Source organism: Crotalus tigris, unplaced genomic scaffold, assembly GCF_016545835.1.
Source record: "Crotalus tigris isolate CLP2741 ecotype Arizona unplaced genomic scaffold, ASM1654583v1 scf7180000017611.44802233496:7321179, whole genome shotgun sequence".
Lineage (NCBI taxonomy): Eukaryota > Metazoa > Chordata > Lepidosauria > Squamata > Viperidae > Crotalus > Crotalus tigris.
Window position 1 is genome coordinate 3735001 of NW_024096511.1, and position 20418 is coordinate 3755418.

The following is a 20418-nucleotide window of genomic DNA, read 5'->3' on the forward strand; positions in this document are numbered from 1 at the left end:
TATTTTCTATAGAGGAACATTTTTACCAGCCTTCTGAAATTCACAAGGAAGCCTTACCAAAGACTATTTCACAGCAATATATTTTTCTTTTCCTTGCATGTTAGAATTGCAGAAACATACATGGATCACAATGCCTGAACAATTGTTATAGAAGAGGGCAGATTTTTTAAAAAATTATTCATAGAGATTAGTGTCAGTTCTATAAGTCTAGATTCTAAACCTTGCGGACCATTTACTGTGGGTTGTTTAAACTTGCAGCAGCTGCAGTTTGGGCCATCTTCAGTCAGGAAGACAAGATTACATTAATTTAATAAACTATTCTTGCTCATTGGATATATTTGATATCAAGGCAGCTTTCCTTGATAGTAATAGCAGACTTATATACCACTTTACAGTGCTTTATAGTCCTCTCCAAGTGGTTTACAGAGTCAGCATATTGCCTCCAACAATCTGGGTCCTCATTTTACTGACCTCAGAAAGATGGAAGTCAACATTGAACTGGTCAGAATCAAACTCCTGGAGTGAGCAGTGAATTAGCCTGCAGTACTATATTCTAACCACTGTGCCACCATGGCTCTTTGATCCCTAAATGAGGATCTAATAATCATGGTGTTTATCTGTATTCTATGTACAGTTGAATGAAGTGGGAAAAGGTACTTTTGTATTATTTGTTTTAGTCATTGATTGAAATACATGATGCATCCATTTATTTATTTTAAAACTTAAGTGCTTCCAATTGTACATTTTGTGGTATATCTATTCACTATTACACTATTTTGTTAATTCAAATATTAACATTGACACTTGACATTTATGACTTGTATGAGAAGTCGAAGTAACCTATTAGGTTTATCTCTATCACTTTCCTTTTATGAAAATGTTGTAAATGTGTTGGTCCAAATTAAGGAACTTATTCTATCTCTGATGCTATTAAATATTTGAATTTTAAAAAAGAAGAGTTGCAGCCAAGTCAAATTTATGATATATCTATATACTGTATGTACATGGATATATAAATACAAGAATGCTGCTAGCTTCACAAATATATGTTTTAAACTATTGCCAGCTTCCTCTCTGCCCCCTTTTCCTTCTTATAGATGAATTGCCTTCAGTATAATGGAAGAGGAATAAATGTTAAGGGAATGTTTAATATTTTCATTGCCCTATATTCTTGGTTATTTGCAGTTTAGTAGAACATAGTGTATAGTATTTGTTAATAAGTAGAAAATACTAAATTGCACTTGTTGTTCATTAATTAAAATATCTAAATATATTTTTGAGATTATGTACAAGCTTTATTGTAGTTCATTTTATGCACTCAGTCATATAAGTATCAAGTCTAAAGAATGCCATAATGACATCTAGGCAGCTGACTTATTGTAAAATTTCTTTCCAAAGCAAATACAGTTTTCATTAGAACGTTCTACACAGGGCATTCTGTTCTAATTAAAATGTTATGACAAGGACATTTAAATATGACTGAATGGCTATATTTTATGCACGTCTGAACAACTGAAGTATATTGAGCATGACATAACTGTTTCAAGGATTTTGTAGTTTGCTTGATTGAAGTGCAAAAGTGTACTTGCTATCTTATAAAAAATTAAATGCTCAAGTACCATATGTCTTACAATTTGCCAGTGATTTCCTGGCTATAATAAGCTATATCAAGCATGTTTTTAAACAAATATTCTTAAATCAATCTCATTATGTTCTGGTAAAATGCTAAAATAAAATGTTTTATTTATAGTTTAAAACTTATAAACTCTGTTTAAATTATTCCAAGTATTTTTCTTGTTTCAAACTCTGCGCGCTTTCTGTAAAAAGATTTGGTAATGATGAATATAGTTGTTAAATTTGGAGACATAGCTATAATAACATAAAATGAAATAACATACTTGTTTTATTTTTATTTTGAACTTGAAATAGACTGAAGCTGTATATAACATCTATTCTGACAGTTTTTCACATCTATCTTTTAATACAAAATACAACTGAGAAGCTTCCAGCAGATTAGAATTTAGTTCATGCAAGTTTTCTACTAAACATTGCCATTTTGCTAGTCCATGATACTAGTTTTAATGGCTCATTGCTCTGATTAAAGAGAATTTGTTTTATTTAAATCTTTTCTTATAAATCAGTTTTTAAATAATAGATGATAAATTTAATATCAATATTTTCTCAGTACATTCCTAACAAAATTTTCAACAAAAGTATTTTTTTTATTTGTGCCTTCAACAAAATACTATTAACTAAATACTATCCAAGAATATAATGGTAGTTTAATGCATGTATGTTGTAGAATTTTTGCTCAGAGAAGGGAGTTTTTGAATGATAACCTGCCAAGTAAAATGATGTTTTGAAACATAAGCTAACGGTGTTAAATTAAATTTTATGTGCTGAGAGTCATTTGACAAAATAGTATTTATATTGAAATGTAAAATATCCAGGATTTTTACATACTAGAATCTTAAATATTATTATTTGGGAACCAAAAATGTAGCACCACAGTCACAAAATAAAAATACAAGATTTAACTGGTTATATACACTATGATTATCTTCTGGACATTGAAGAGTTAGTAGTTGTGAATTAAGTAGGAAGCATAATAATAATAACAGTACATGGATTATGTGATTCGGTGATACCTAACTTTATAGCCAATTATATTTCACTTCTTTCTATCCCCCTTTTCAAGTCTCAATTTAATATGTTTGGCAGATAGATGTACTTTTTAAAATACAAGTCTAAACTGGAACTTTCCGCATGTTTAATCCAATTTAAACCAGGTTACCTAAATATTTTGGATGTATTTTTTGTTAAATTTTAAAGTCCTGTTTAAATGATAAATTGAAATGTAAGGTGACCAGCAAAACTCGGTAAAATCTCTTGAACAATGAATACAAGTTAAAAAACCATTTCCCCCCAAATTGTACCTGGGTATATTATTAGAAATAGTTTTGTGTTTCAGGGGTTATTTGCATTATTCCTTATGTTTCAGCTGATGGGATGTAATACTGAATGATCCAGTTAAAATTGTAAATGCTGAATATAAATTGAGCAGTTCAGTTCAGCATGAATGTGCTTTGATTTCTTTTGGACAACAGACAATGCTTTTATTGAGCTTGGTAATTTTATTGCATACCTTTTCTCCCTTGTCCTTTGTATTTGTACACTGTTTCTCACAACTACTGTGTGGCACATAGCTCAACAGCATAGATAATTTGTTCAGTTTAGAGCTTTCTGTCTCTGACTGTCAGGCACAATAACTTTAGTGTTGCAAGAGCCTACACATAGGCACTTGGAGGGACTTCTCTGGAATTGCAGTGGCGTCTACCGAAATCTGCGTGATAAGCAATTGCAAAAATGCCTTTCGGTTGCCAGGTCTCAAAAATGTCACATTATAGTTGCTTTTAAAATGCCATAAATAGCCAAATTGGGATGTAGGACTTGTTTGAAAATGAAAGGCACCATACTGCACCTCTTGATTTCTTCCAGTAGCAGACACTATTTCAATGTTCAAACAAATCTGGAAAAAACAGAGAGGCGACTTGTCTGGTCACATTTATTAATTCAAATCTAAACTACAGTACTTTGAATGCCCCAAGTTTTCCCTTTTGGCTGTTTACACCCAGTGTTATATATCATGCTGCATTTCATTAATATCAATAATTAATAAAGTTATTACTATTTAATAGTACTAATTATTAATTTACTATTAATAAAATTATATTCCGTATTCGATGCAGAAGAAAGAAAAACCTAAAAACAAAGCTTTTGAAATGTTATCTGTTTGCCCGTTGTGTACTTTTTGCTGCCCCAAAGTATTTAAAACAGTAATACAATTTTCTCTGACATTCCGTGTCATATGGAAATATGAAAAATCATATGATCATAAAAGCAGTTATTTCTGATAGATTTCTTCTGTCAGAATCTTATGCCCTATATTCTTTAAAATGTTGTTAAACTAGTTATTCTTTTTATTTTTATGTAGTTGGGGGAGTATCTCTTGTTAAAGTGACTTGAAAAATGTTGGTTCTTTCATGTTTCACTTAGCCTCTCTGAATCATTCTATTAACTTTTATTATCTTCTAATTCATTCAAGTTTTATTGGGGCTATATGGTTATGGTTGAGAGTACATCTGAAGGTTATATTTAATGAAGAAAGAAAAAGAAAACTAATGAACTGAAATAAGATTCTATAAATCACTTCAGTATTATATTTCTTCATTACAAATCTAACATTAGACAATAGTACATTGATGGCTAACAGTTGTTTTAAATGTTTAAATCAAAATCATTAGACATTTAAATCAAAGAGCAAAAATAATAAGGCTTTTGCTACTTACCAAGATATCAGATAATTCAAGCCTGAGTATGTAGCAAAACTCCTTAGTTTCATTTTTGTGTGAAAGCATTACTAAGTACTAGGCAAAATATAACAGAAATCAGTTGAGCAGTTTAGTTAGTGCTGAGATAACCATGAGTTGTTATACCAAAATATGGAGAAATGTCAGAGATAAATCTTTTAAGCTGTAAAGAAATATATTAAAACTTTACTTAGGAATTTTGATTTTATGGTTAGTAAACAATCTAATAGTAAAATGTATTTTGTAGACAGCTTTGAATTGTATTAATGGCCAAGTAGAAATGTAATGTACCAGTCTTTGACTTACAATAATGGAGTCTAGCCAATCCAATTTTACAACTTTTTTTGTGATACTGGTTAAATGAATAACCATGGCATGTATTTACCAAAAATTGGAACTAAAGATGGTTGTTCGGCAAAAAGTCATAAAGTGTGATCATATGACCATGGGACACTGCAAACAACCACAAATGGTTGTTTGTTCAGTTGCCAAGTTCCTGAAATGCAGTCTTGTGACCGTGGAAATGTGTGGTACTCAGAACTCTGGCTTGTAAGTCCTTTTTGTGTGTCCCATTGTAACTTCGAACTGTTGTTAAGTGATAGTCGTAAGTCAAGGACTATCTGCATTTGATAATTAGCAAGTACTCAGATAACAAACTATCTATTTGATTCCTTTTAAAAAAAGGTTTTAAGAGACATTAACGACTCCTAAATACACACCAGTATTTCAGGATTTTAAGAATTACGGCTGATTTTTCATTTTTCCTACTTAAATTTTAGTTATCTAAATAAATATCTCCTCTCCAATGGTTTTAATCAATACTTTCCTATATGCTGGGTATAGACTATGAAGCATCTACTCCCTTTTGATTTGTTTTCTGAAATAACAAATTGAAATCATGATAACAAATATGGAGTAGTTTTCTTTGGTATAGATGTGTTTTAAAATAAAATATATGTAGCATTGTATTATATACATGTTTCATTGATTTACCCTATTTTTTCCTAGAAAAAAGCAAAAGGGCAGGTGTTGTTTGACAAAGTATGTCAGCATCTTAACCTACTGGAAAGGGACTATTTTGGCTTGTTATTCCAAGACCACACAGATCAGAAGGTATGTACTAAATGTGTAAAAATGACTTTTAAAAGACTGGAAACTTCTGTAATATATGGAATTTTGTTACTGAACATTAAGTCTTTTATAGTCCAGACCCTCAGATTTGTGAGCAGAAGAGGGGTAAATATAATACTATCTCTTGTTGTCATATTTTGAACTGAGCAATTTTTCCATGGATGGGGAGGGGGGGAGAGAGGAGGCACACACAACCTAAAACCTTGCATGTGCAGTTTACAGCAGGGTTCGTGCTTCTATGAGAATCTAATGCCTGATGATTTGAGGTGGAGCTGAGTTGCAGCTGCAAATACAGATCAAGCTTCGCTCGCTTGCCTGCCATTGACCTCCAGCTGTGCAGCTGATTCCTAACAGCCACAGACCAATACTGGTCCATGACCCGGGAGTTGGGGACTCCTGGCCTAGATGCTGTATGGGTATGATCAGCTGAAATAGAGAATGCTGACTGAAAGCATTTGAACTCTAATTTTTACTTTTCTTTTAAAAATATATTTGCAATAAATAACATCATCATTGTTAGAGCAATTAATTAAAATAACACAAATCTAAAACAAATAAACTGCCTCAAGCACATAGATCTAGAGAGATTTCTGAAGACGTTTAGGGAATATCTCAACAGTTTGGTCAAATTGTGTTATTTTTATAAGGAGCCTTTCTTATTCATTCTGATTGACTCCTTGGTTTATTAAGGAGTCCAAGAGACAAAGTGACAGTAAATCTGACTGAGTATGGCTACAAACCCAGGGTCAGATCTACATTATGATAGTAACAGAAACATGGATGAGCTGTTGACCAATTGGCTTGTTTAGGGTGGCATCTCCCAGTTTGGGAGAGTGTTATCTTCCACTTCTCAGCTTTGACAGTTTTTCACAGCACTTTGTCAACACAGTGGTTCAAATCTGCCAGAGGTTGAATTCTCCCTGTGACTATCTAGTCTATAACATTAACTGGAATGACATTTTAGTTTGTAGAGTCTAAGCTTAGCTTTTAGCTCGTAGATAGTATGAGCATTTTACTAGTATACAGAAGGCAATAAAAAGATATACACGTTTTGCAAGAAAAACCTGCATTTCAAAGGTTTTTCATAGAAAAAAGTATCCTATATATGAATAATTGTGAAAGATAGATTTTCTGCTTTGTAAAGGATTAAGTTTATTTCATTCTAATTTTAATTGGAGTTCTATGTTTACAGAGATATTGAACATCAGTACGCTTATATGACTAAGTCTGGAACTATTATTTTCATGAACTAGCACAGAAAAAGCAATATCTGTAGAAAAACAATTTATAAGGAGAAAGACAGTAGAGGGCAATCTAATCTAAAAGGAAATTCTCTCATGTTATCTGCATATTTGAAGAAGCAATTAAATTATCTTTTATGACCATAAAATCTAATATCGTTGAAAAAAAATTATAGACACTCGAGGTCTTTATGTTTCTTTCTTTTTTAAAAACTTTTTTTTTATACCCTTTCACTTACTCATGAAAAGACAGTGATTTATGCAGGAGAAAGTATTTGTAAATAAATATAGCTAGCTCACTAGCATTCCTCAGCTAGAGAGAAAACTGCAGACAGAAAAATATGAGACATATCTCGTTTTCATTTTATAGTCTTAGTAAAAAAGCAAATAGTTTGCTAGTATATATAGACAATAATTTTACATTGTCAGTTAATATAGGCACAGGGAACATCAGTCTCTGAGTTTTCCATCTGGTTTGCAACATTATCCCCTCTTTTCTATCTTTGATGTACATCTCCTATCCCGAGGGAAAGGACAAGAGTTATCTTTCAGCTCAGCAAGTTATCCAAGATAAAAATTGTTCCTTATTCATATCTAAGTCAGCACAGGAGGGAGAGAACAAGTGAAAAAGCATGAGCACAACACTGCTTTCATCAACATGAAAATCTTAAAATAAGTCAAAATGATGAAAGTATTAGATCCTGTAGATACCTCTGCCTGCACATAAGTTTAAAATTGCCTCATCGATCTATGACTTATTTAAGACCACATTTTAAAGAAATACACCTCTCTCAACAATTACAGTGAGAGAATTTGAACAAAATAGTCAGTTACTTTGTTCATAAGAATATTATCTTATGCGTTTCAGTAACATTTTATAATTGTATAGCAAACAGCAATCTTTTACTTTTGCAGAATGAAAGAAAACTATTTTGAATACTCAGAGTCTACCACTGATAGGTAGTGAAGTATATGGAAATTGTACATTTTTTTGAATGAATGAAAAAATTAAAAGCAAAAGAAAGTAAAAAAATTGATGTAGTTCAATTTAAATCCTGATCTCTTTGAGAGCCCTCCTGGATTCTCAGATCCTGGCTCAGACAGCAAATGGCAGTAATGGCCAGGAAGGCCTTTGAACAAATTTATCTTGTGCAAAAATTGCATCCTTGGCAGTCCATTCTCACAGTCATTCATACCTTAATCACCTCATGCTCAAATCCTGTGAAATGTTCTACATCAGGGGTGTCAAACTGCCGGCCCATGAGCCGGATGCGTCATGCCAAAATCGTGCCGACCCCAGCTCTGGCAATGGGGAAAAAGTTGTGATATGTTGCGATATGTCACATGACATTGCGAGTTTGAAATCCCTCTTCTACATGGTGCTTCCCCTGAAGACCACTCAGGTGTCACAACTGGTTTACAATGTGGCTACACATGCAGTTATGGTGTGCCTTTTTTCCCCATGTAACATTTCTACTCTATCAGCTTTAGAGGATACTAGCTGGTTTCAACATATTCAGTTCAGCGTATTCTCTCTTATTGAGCACTGAGTGGCCTAGGACTTGATTATCTACATGGCAGTCTTCCTCTTGTCATCTCTCCCTGTTCAATAAAATCTCTTAAGGATTGGCACATTTCACATCGCAATTATAAAGCACTGTGATCTTGTGGGACTTAGGCAATATTTATTTATTTTATTTGTTAAATTTATTTACCTCCTCTCTCGCTGTGGGACTACTCCATACATTCTCTGTAGCTTTATTGTCTTGTGAAACAATGAGCTTCATGTGACCCCAGTGCTGTTGAGATTTTTAAAGTTGTGGATGTCTGACTCTTCCAATACAGATAGGAATGGTTCATTGATTTATTCACTGGCAGTTTATTTCTTTTTGTTAACAATAGTTTAAAGTTGGTGAATTTCTAGGATGTGCGGCCATCTATTATTATCAGTTTTTGTATTTTATTACTTCTGTAGAAGTTTAAATCCTAACATGTAAACCCAAACTTTCTTCAGTGGTTGAGGCAGTTTAGAAACCAATAGATGAAAAATTCTCAGAATATTATATACTAATTTTGAATGAATCAATAATAGTTACACTATAACATCCATATTAAATATTTTATTTCTCATTATGTGTCATTTCTTTTTTTAGAATTGGCTTGATTCTTCAAAAGAAATCAAGAAGCAAGTTCATAGTAAGTGCTCTAGTCATATCTCTTATTGTCACGCTACAGGTAGTCCTTTAGCGCCTGTAAACTATTTCTGGTTGTCACATAATGTTGCATCAATAACTCCCATGGGCATGTGATTGTGATATGGATGCTTATTCTCACAGCTGGTTGCTAAGTGCTACATTATCATGTGATTGCCATTTGCACTCTTTCTTGCTGGATTCTCCAAAAAATCCTTTTTATCTCTGGGGGCTGGAAGCTGAATTCTTTTGGTGGGGTGCAGAAATGGATCTAAACGAATTATCTTCCATGCACTGGGTTTGGATTTCAGCTCCCTCTTGTTTCTGGAGGATAGCTGAAAATGCTATCTTCCAAAGGATTTTGGCTCCCCTCTATGCATGGGTATAAAAATGGGGCTGAAATCATGAGTTTTTCTTTTTGTTTGTTTTTATTACCTAAGTACAAAAAACAGGTGGCTCCTTTCTATGCTTTAAGGCTTAGATTATATTTAATTTTGTCAAACTTCCTTATGTAATGTTGCATTTTAAATAAGACTTTTATAATAAAGCCACAAGTTAATATAATAAAAAGTTGCAGAAGTTTATAATACTGTATTTTCTGTATTTATAAGTATGTTAAGATTAAGATTGCTAGAAATCTTCATCAGTGTGTGCAGTGTTAAATGATCTAGATCTTTCAGTCTAAATAAGAAGAATTAGATTAAATCTTTATCAGTATATAATGTCCTAGGATCTGGTGAATTTTCCAAGTCATCTATTAGAAAAGTTCCTAGAAAAATCTGGCTTTTGAAAAGTGAACAGATGCAAATACTTTATTAATCTGGAACAATACTCCAAAGCTCATTTGGAAAAATAGCATAATCTAATCTGGTATTAGTACAACGTCTGTTAATCCATACTCTCCCTGTTAATCATACAAAGAATGCAATACATTTTTCTCCTTCTTTGTAACTTTTGTGATTGGAACATACTTACCAAGTTGTCTGTTACCTTACCTTTAGCTAAATACATTTCTTTCATTTTGGTATATTTTAGGAGTATTTATTGTGAGCATTTTGTAAGATTTGTGAGGCTGCTCATAAGGTGTTTTGCAGACCAATAAACAATATGTACAGTGACCGTTGTTCTCCATGCTTTTTGCCTCCTTTTTGTATATTTATGCATGTGGAAAATGATGAAAGGGCTTTTGTGCATGTTAATAGTACTTGTTTCACAGTCTCATTATCCACTGTTGTTCATTTGGAACAGAAGCACTGCAAATGGGTGCCACCTGTACAGTTTCTTTTAATGATTTGCTTGTATAGCAGCTCGGCAGTTTTAACAATTCATTGTTCTGAAGCTACACTGTTGATTATCAATAGAGTAGCCTTAGACAGACCAATCAAATATTTTTAAAATATTTGCAATATGAGAACAAATATCATTACTGAAAAATAATGAAACATATAAAATTTAGAAAAATAAAAAATAGACATAAAAATATGAAGAGATGGAGGGAGAAGTGAATGAAATTGGCCTCCTTTAATCATAAGCAATGGTTTTCATCTCTGATAATAATTCGTATTCTGTTTTAGAGATGACCTCCCATGTACCTTTGTTAAAACCAAAGGTATTGCTCAAGTTCCTTAAATAATCACCAATAAAAATCAATATTGAAATAGATTAACATTCTCAGAATTGGCTCCAGAAGACATCCAATTTGTGGAATCTCCTTTTTCTATTTCAGAAATCTCTGAAGTTTTCAATACTATTCAGAATGGAAAATCATCTGGCTTTGATGGATTGAAAGGAGATTTTATAAAGAATTTAAAGAGATTTTAATACCTGAATTTTCATTTTTATGCAATACTTTGCACCAAAGGGATCCTTTACTAGAGTTTTGGAAACAGTCTAATATAATTTTGATCCTTAAATTGGGCAAAGATTTCCTGGATTTGGCATCATATAGGCCTATTTCACTTCTTAACATGGGCTGTAAACTGTACACTAAACTGTTAGTTAATCAACTGATTATAGGTAAAATTATTCTTATGGATCAATTTGTTTTATTTCAAGTCGAAATACATCTGTGCCATCAAGAAATTATTAAACATTATGCAGTGTAATAAAATTAATCTTCTCTAGCTATTTGTTATTTAGATATAATAAAGGTTTTAATTCTCTGGAAATACAATTTTAAAATATATTAATTAAACATAAATTTGTAGCTTGGTTTGATAAAATGATTGAACATATTTATGGACCAACTAAAGTTCAGATAAGACTTAATAATTATGATTCAGATTCCATTACAAATTTAAGAGGGACCAACAGTGTTGCTCTTTATCACCTTTATTATCCAACCTAGCCACAGAAGTGTTAGCAATAGCATTTAGATCCAATAATCAGATTTGTGGGATGAAAAGGGTGGGGGGGACACATAGCTTTTAAATCTATTTTCAGATTATATGTTTTTGACTCTCTTGAACAATTCTTACTTAGCCACTAAGAAGGAACTAAAGGAATTTGTAGAGGTGCCAGGATAATAAGTTAATTTTCTAAATCACATCTGATGCTTTTTCATACTCTCCCAAAAATTCAAAAGGAAATTTTCATACTCTTAGAGATTCCAATTATATAAATATTTTTAAAATATTTATAATTTGCTATTACTAAAATATAAATAATACCTATATAGCTATATATCTATTGATAGATATAAATCTATTCATACAAAAAACTATATACAGTACCAGCATGCAAGAAATTAAGAAATGGAAATTGGGCTTTAAAATATTTCAATGTTTTAGATGAATTGCAGCAGTAAAGATGAAGATCTTATATGGCTTATCTTTTTATTTCAGTGCCTTCCAGTGATAATTCCAGTACAGGCTTTAAGACATTGGGATGGGGGCAGGGGGAAGAATGCTTATGCTTTCACGCAAAATAATTGAGAGTAAATAAACGGATTCTATATAGACCTCAGACACAGGGAGATTCATTAATCTCAAATGGTATGGACAAAACAATTTAAAAGCTGGCATATTAGTAATTTTACAATATATACAAACACTTTCTTACAAAACAGTTTCTCTTCTATCTTTAGTGTCTAAATTTTTTCCTTTTTGTGGATAAAAATAATGTTTACTCTGAATGTTTTCATTTTTTTGTCCCATGTATTCTCTGTGGAATGTGCTAAATGTAGATTTACCATGGCAGTTCACCTTTAATGTGAAATTTTACCCACCTGACCCTTCACAATTAACAGAAGAAATCACCAGGTATGCTATTATTGAATTGAATTTCTACATTATTTAGGGTCTCTTGGAAAATCTGTAAAATGTTGCATTTCATAAGCCTAAAAAAAAATGGTCAAATGCAGAAAAAGCTATTAGTTGCTATTGCTTTTCTCTGTGTTTGATTTCTAATATTTTTTGTAAATCTGGTATAGAAATGTATATACAAATAATTACTGCAAATAAATGTCATTTAGTAAAAACTAATCATTTAATGGTAATGTTTTTATTGAAAAAAGAGGAACAAGTTAAAGCAGAAAAGCAACAATATTGAATCTACTGCAGGTATTCCAAACATAGATCATAACCTGGATAAGCCAGGGAGGAAACACTATTGAAAGAATACTTCAATAAATCATTTTTTAGTTGAATGAAGAGATTTCTTGGTAATAGAAAATGTTCTCAGATGATGTAACTCTGACATTTCTATGGTTATGTTCTTTAATCAGAACCTTTATAACTTAAACTTTATAACTTACACTTTCACAGAAATGTTTCTCAAAACTTTTCAAGACAACTGCATGCAGTTTTTCATCTTATCTGCCAACAGAATAGTTTATTCTAGTTGTGTCCCAGTTAGGGAATATTTAGAACAGTTATTAGAGTCATATGATAATAGGTTTTTCTACATTTGCCTAAATATTAAGCAGCCTTATGTGTAAAATGAAAAGGAATGAATACATATATATATACTTAAAAACTATAATACTTAAAAACTAGTAGCCAGAATAATTGCACTAAGGCTTCACTGATAGTATAATTTCCAGCTTTATATGAGAAATAGGTTGTGTTTGGGGGGTTTTGTAGTTATTAAAATATATAACCTTTTATTATAAATATTTTCTGTGTTTACAGATTACTTTTTATGTAGATTTTAAAAATGTTAAAAATAGAGAAGAATATTAGGGTTATTGTGGGAAAAATAAAAGGAAGGCGTATTATGAATGTTCATTACCTTGAGTTACGTATAAAGTAATAAAGAGACTAGGATAAAAAGGTAACAAATAATATTTGTTAGATAATTATCATTGTTCTTTTTCCCAGGTACTTTCTTTGTTTGCAGCTTCGTCAGGATATTGCTTCTGGACGTCTACCATGTTCTTTTGTGACCCATGCTCTACTTGGTTCATATACTTTACAAGCTGAGTTAGGTGACTTTGATCCTGAGGAGCATGATAGTGGTTACATACAGGAATTCCACTTTGCACCTAACCAGACAAAAGAGTTGGAGGAGAAAGTAGTAGAATTACACAAGACACACAGGTGCGTCGTGTTCCAAGTAAAACATATGGAAAAAAGTTCATAGGAACACAGGAACTTAAAAATGCAAGATATTTTTCAGCTTACATATGGTTATGAAATTATTTCTGAATATTATTTGGAAATTTTAAAACAAAGATGACTAGACCTCCCCCATCTTGATTACATCACAGAAGCTCAACAGTACAAAAAAGATGTTCAATAATGCAGGAAGTACTATTTGAGACAAACATCTTTATTACTTCATTAGAATTTTCATAAAAGCAGTAGCCCTGGCTATTTTCATTTTGAGAGATAATACAGTTTGAATCCCTCAGGAGCAAGTTCAGTTCTTTTTTTCTTGCTTAAATAGTAGATGTTTGAAAAACACCAGGGCATTTCCCTTCATTGTTTGAGCTTCTAAAATTATCAAAATGTTGGTAACCAACTATCAGGTATTGATGTAACAGTTTTTTGCATGCCTGTGCCAAGTGTGTTTCTACTCCAGTGTGTTTTGATAGTTTTCACAAATGCAAAGACTGGAAGCTATTATATTTGAAAAGAGACTCTCCTTCAGCATGTATAATACAGTATTTGAGAGCAGATGTTTAAAATGGACGGGATTCAAAGAAGTGCTACCCCTTGCAAAAACTGGCCATATCTAGAAACAAAGTACTGGCTTAGATAGACCATAATCTGGGTAGCAAGGACTATGTTTTTATATAATAATAATGCAACATAACATAATATTGTTTTTTTTATATTTCTTTTCTAAATATTTGCAGAGGTTTGACTCCAGAGCAGGCAGATTCCCAATTCATAGAAAATGCCAAGCGGCTATCCATGTATGGAGTGGATTTACACCATGCTAAGGTATTAGTCAATATTTCTATAGAAAACAAATTTTTTTTTTAAGAAAATGTGGTAGAGTCATGTTCTTAAAAATATCTATTGTACAATATACATGATATTGTTGTTTGTGAGGAAAGGCAGAGTGTGCTGTTGCTGGTGCCAAAGCAACCTGAAGGGAAACTTGATTAGAATACGGGAAGTAGATATGTGATGCAGTTTCTAGCAGATGTGTGAATCAATCTAAATCCACCCTCTACAGTATGTATATATTCTTTTATATATTCTCTTTCTCCTGCTTGAAAGATAGGGATATTTGGAGAACAATTTGAAATTTATATTAGATATTTTAGGCTTGTTTTAATGAAGAGCAGTATCTTCTGAACAGCATTCTCCTGCTACATTCTCTCCGCCAACATACACAAGCAAATGCAGAATTGCTGCTTTTCCCATGATCATACTATTGGGGGAAAAGCCCCGTTCCCCGTTCTGCTGTTTCTGTAGTAGGTGGGAAAAGAGAAGGAAAAAAAGGAAAAAAAATGGATCCAGGAAATTACAGACCTATCAGCCTGACCTCAATACCTGGGAAAATCCTGGAAAAGATAATCAAACAACGAATCAACGAACACCTAGAGGCAAACAAAGTCATTACTAAAAGCCAACATGGGTTTGTCAACAATAGATCATGCCAGACAAATCTTAGTGCATTCTTTGACCAAGTGACAAAATTAGTGGATCAGAGGAATGCTGTGGACATAATTTACTTGGACTTCAGTAAGGCATTTGATAAAGTAGATCACAACCTACTACTTGACAAGATAGAAAAATGTGGGGTAGACAGAACCACCACCAGATGGCTCCGTAGCTGGCTGACCGGCCGTACTCAGCGAGTGGTCCTCAATGGAACTGCATCTATATGGAGGGAAGTGTGTAGTGGGGTGCCCCAGGGCTCTGTTCTTGGCCCAGTGCTCTTCAACATCTTCATCAACGATTTGGATGAAGGGATAGATGGGAACTCATCAAAATTGCAGACAACACCAAGCTGGCAGGAATAGCCAACACTCCAGAAGACAGGCTTAAGATACAGAAGGATCTGGACAGACTTGAACATTGGGCACTAACTAACAAAATGAAATTCAATGGTGAAAAAAGCAAGGTTCTACATTTAGGTAAGAAAAACCAAATGCACAAGTACAGCATAGGTGGCACCATGCTCAATAGTAGTAACTGTGAGAGGGACCTCGGAGTCCTAGTAGACAATCACTTAAATATGAGCCAGCAGTTTGCTGCAGCTGCCAAAAAGGCCAACACAGTGCTAGGCTGCATTAACAGAGGGATAGAATCAAGATCACGTGAAGTATTAATACCACTTTACAATGCCTTGGGAAGGCCACACTTGGAATACTGCATCCAGTTTTGGTCACCACGATGTAAAAAAGATGTTGAGATTCTAGAAAGAGTACAGAGAAGAGCAACAAAGATGATTAGGGGACTGGAGGCTAAAACATATAAGGAACAGTTGCTAGAATTGGGTATGTCTAGTTTAACATAGAGAAGGACAAGGGGGGACATGATAGCAGTATTCCAATATCTCAGGGGCTGCCATAAAGAAGAGGGACTCAAGCTATTTTCCAAGCACCTGAAGGCAGGACAAGAAGCAACGGGTGGAAACTGATCAAGGAGAGAAGCAACCTAGAACTAAGGAGAAACTTCCTGACAGTGAGAACAATTAATCAGTGGAACAGCCTGCCTCCAGAAGCAGTAAATGCTCCAACACTGGAAGTTTTAAAGAAGAGACTGGACAGCCATTTGTCCAAAATGGTGTAGGGTTTCCTGCCAGAGCAGGGGGCTGGACTAGATGACCTCCAAGGTCCCTTCCAACTTTACTACTATTATTATTATTAAGTGATGCTATTTGCCCACAATACCATTTCTAGTCCCAGATTCTATAAATTGGCTGTGGGGTTGCCTTTACTACTACAGGTTTTGGAATTTAGTGATCAGTGCTTTTTTTTTCTAACTGGTTTGCTAGAGAAGGTTCTACTGAATCAGAGCCATCTCCAGCAAGTCATTGCAAATCCTGGAATGGGAAAACTCCTATTTCATCCTCTCCTTATCCAATAAAGAAAACAAATTGCCAACCCAGAACTTTTATTAGCCTATTGGCATTAAAAAAAAAGAAAAAAAAATCCGACCACTTGCCCCAAAGGAATATTTGTGAAACTGCCAAGCTGCTATTCACCTAGGACCCTTAAAAGATCATTGTTAACAGTATTAATGAAAGATTATCATACTGGTTTCACTACTAGGAACTTTCCCTTATTTTTATAAGCATAGTGCTGCAATTAGTACAGTGGAGGAGATGGGGAAGTAGTGAATGTTCCAGAATGATCTGGAAAAGTTAAATGGGATGAATGAAAATTCCACAGAGCAAGTATTCTACACACCTTGTGGCATATAGAAGTGTGTATTTGTTTGCATTTCCCCCTGAAATTTCATCTATAAAATACTTTATTGTAAAAAACCTAGGGTCTCCCATGCTTTAGTTTTGAAGCAGAATGGATCTCCTTTGCTAATAGGAAGGCTACTAGCCAAATATTTGGGTAGTTAATGACCTGAAATATTAAGTACAATATTGCACACTACAAAATTGAATGGATTAAACCAGTGGTTCTCAACCTGTGGGTCGGGACCCCATTTGGGGTCGAACAACCATTTCACGGGGGTCACCAAACAACGCAGTCCACCATTTTTTTCCCCTTTTCCTTAGCTGTGCTACTCCCTTTTATTCTATTGGCTTTTGAAAGTCAATAGAATAGACTCTCTTGAATAGAGTCTAATTCTATTGGCTTTCAAAAGCCAATAGGAATTGTCCAGGCTGTCTCTGCCCTGCTGAGCCTGCCAAAAGTCCCATTCTGCAAATGGTGCTGCACCAGTTGAGTAGTCCTTGACTTACGACCAGTTGAGTAGTCCTCGACTTGCAACCAGTTGGGGGTCGCGGCATTAAAAAGGTTGAGAACCACTGGATTAAACAATATATTGCCGATTATTGTTCATTAAAGACTTTTAAAATGTGTTTTTGTTTTCTCTCATATGATGGATTTCTATCTTCTATGCACTGTTTTGATATTCAGTTAATATATCCAACTTTGTATAACAAGGCAATGACTTCTATTATTTTACAGTATTTCCATTATCAACTGCCTATCTGTTCATTTCTGAAGTATTTTGTTAGATTTAATATTGTTGCTCAGCTAAGTTTCTATGCCTTTTAAGATAATCTTCTCTATTGCTGTCTCATTGTCTGCCTACCTGCGTGTATTCCTACTATAATCAGGTTGAAATTGCTTTCATTTTTAATTGGACAGGATTCTGAAGGTGTGGATATCATGTTGGGGGTTTGTGCCAATGGGCTACTCATTTACAAAGACAGACTTCGAATAAATCGTTTTGCATGGCCCAAAATTTTGAAGATTTCTTATAAACGCAGTAATTTCTATATTAAAATCCGACCAACTGAAGTAAGTACATGGATATCACGACTCACATGTTAGAAATTGTATGAATACATGTCAGGTAGTTCAACAGTTCATGGTGTGATGTATATCTTCCTGGTAATTTTTTTTTTTTTAAATCATATTAGATCTGTTGAAGAGCCAGTGTAAAGCAGTCATAGCTACTCAAGGGCTTCTTTCAGCTGGTGCATGGCCTTCCTTAGATGTTCTCTATATTGAATATGTCTAAAAACATATTCTCCAGCACTTTGATATTTCTCCAGCAATTGGTTTTCATATTGTTTCATATTTCAGAATCATACACCAGATCAGATCCATAAGTAATGAACAATAAGACCTGTTTTAAAGCATTTGGTGCTCATTAATAATGCATGAGCAATTAAAAAGATTCCAAATGTCTACAAATGAATTAGTATGTAATCTAATCAATTGTAGACTTGCTTTTTGACACCTACCCAGATGTGTACTGTATGCAAGTCATTAAATCAGTGCAAAGCTTAATTATACAAAAATAAATGCATGTTTTTGCTTGAACATTAACTATAACAGGAAATGGATATAGACACTATTATTTTCATTCTTAATTATGTCTGACCAGTTCCTACTTTGCAGCAATTTTGTCTTGTTTAGAAATAGCTTTTCTGTATTTTGAATGTTATGGAAAAGACTTCTAAGAAAGTGCTGATCTACTCATCTATATTTACGTTATGTTTGAATTGTAGCCTCTGAGTGAGGCCTTTGAGCCTTTGGTTTAGAGTAGTTAATGAAATTGCATACTAAGAAATGATGATGACAGTGATGGTGATGACAATGATGATTTTTTTATTTAGCTCAAGGCAGTGAACATACCAGATACTCCCGCGTCCTATTTTCCCCACAACAGTGTAAGGTGGATTGGGTTAAGAGAGAATGACTGGCCCAAGTCACCAGGCCTAGGATTTTTGGAAGCACCCAGTAAAAGCCTTCAAAATGTATTTATAAACACTGGGGAGGGATGTTCTTTGTTTTCCTTAACTATTAGTGTCTATAATTGAGGGCAGTAATGAAAATTAATCATAATAAAAATATAATATTGAAAATGAGGTCTAAACAGTTAGCTAGCTGAAACAGTTTTCAAAAATTGTATTAATTTGATTGTGTGATTTTTTATCAGCTGGAACAGTTTGAGAGTACTATTGGCTTCAAGCTGCCAAATCATAGAGCTGCAAAAAGATTATGGAAGGTTTGTGTGGAGCATCATACTTTTTATAGGTAAAAACCTAACATTTTTAATTAATGGGTTATGGGATTTCCATGGCTTTTATGTTTTTGATAAAAAGTTTTGAAATACAAATGCCCCCTGAGCTTTTCACAAATGAGTTTCTTTTTACCCTGTGACAAAAATACATATTCCTTATAACTCCTTTCAGTTGTGTGTGTCTCAATGCAGTTTCATTTGGTCCTAATTTATCCCCCTGGTCTGTTATGACATGGTGTTCAAAGTGTAAAATCCTTTGTTTTGCAAAATGATAACTCACCTAACCTATTAAAAAATAACAAAAATGCTGATTTTTTTTCTCCTTAAATATTGTTATGATAGAATAAATGATCAGTTGATATATTTCTTTAGTTATCTGTAATATGATACAGTGAGTCCCATCATGGTTGTTTACAAAACATTTATGCTAGGCAATCTGAAACATACTGATAGATACCTACGGCATCTATCAATAGTAGAAATAGACAATAATTGATTCAATAAATAGAATGAAAGGGTACTGATAAAAATAGATATTTGTTTTGAATCCTAATATTCTCCCATCTTTAAGCTGCATTTCTTCAATATTTTTTGCCTTCATTATAGTTGATTCTCTTTATTCCCTTTGATAAAAGTGTAGGCTGCAATAAGTTAGCTATGGTAATATAGAATATTAATTTTGTTAGAGGGGAATTTGCCACAGAATTTTGAGTGAAAAATAATACTGCCTGATTTCTGGAAACAAAGTGCTGCTACTGTTCATTGGCTTTTTGACTGCAACCCATATCTACTTTTTGCTTTCCAGTGAAAGCTTCAGCGGACAAATTATTGGACTCAAGAACTAGATTTATCCCAGGCTTCTTTTTCCTTCCTTCTGGGAATTCAATTTTACCTGCTATTTGTTTTTCTTACTTAAAAATGCTAGTTTGTCCAATTTACTTTTACTTTTAATTAATTATTAAAATCATTCACATATACACTATATAGCCTGCTTGCAATTTAAATCATTGGGGCTTGATTATATACTTTATGAAAGACTGCCCTTATATATGATCAAGCACTCCCAAGCACAAAATGCAACACATATGTTTGTAAGAGCTAAGTGATCATGTTAAGCTTATTTGCTACATCTGTTCTACAGGAGTTAGGTTGTTTTCATTCTAGTTTAAGGAGCTAGTTTTAGCCTCTAAAACCTTAAGTGGTTTAAGACAAGGTTATCTGAAAGAGCATGCCTATCAATATCAAACTGCCCAGCATATGAGGCTGTTTTCATTCATTCCTGTAAATGATTTCACTGGGGAGGAAAATTGAATGGTGCTGGGTGATTGCAACTCACAGCTGTGTGTAAATGAAACTCAGTATCTGCATT

The 20418-nt window shown here is 33.5% G+C and overlaps 1 protein-coding gene across 15 annotated transcripts in view; it reads left to right on the forward strand.

Moving 5' to 3' along the window:
• The window catches only part of EPB41L2 (erythrocyte membrane protein band 4.1 like 2), an 89467-nt gene that overhangs the window by 38718 nt on the left and 30331 nt on the right, over positions 1-20418 (forward strand). For all 15 annotated transcript variants that reach the window (XM_039324340.1, XM_039324348.1, XM_039324424.1 and 12 more), the window contains exons 4-10: positions 5379-5483; positions 8896-8938; positions 12119-12194; positions 13254-13472; positions 14234-14321; positions 17666-17818; positions 18966-19063. In XM_039324340.1, coding sequence (XP_039180274.1) covers positions 5379-5483; positions 8896-8938; positions 12119-12194; positions 13254-13472; positions 14234-14321; positions 17666-17818; positions 18966-19063 — 782 coding nt within the window. The remainder of the gene's footprint in view (positions 1-5378; positions 5484-8895; positions 8939-12118; positions 12195-13253; positions 13473-14233; positions 14322-17665; positions 17819-18965; positions 19064-20418) is intronic.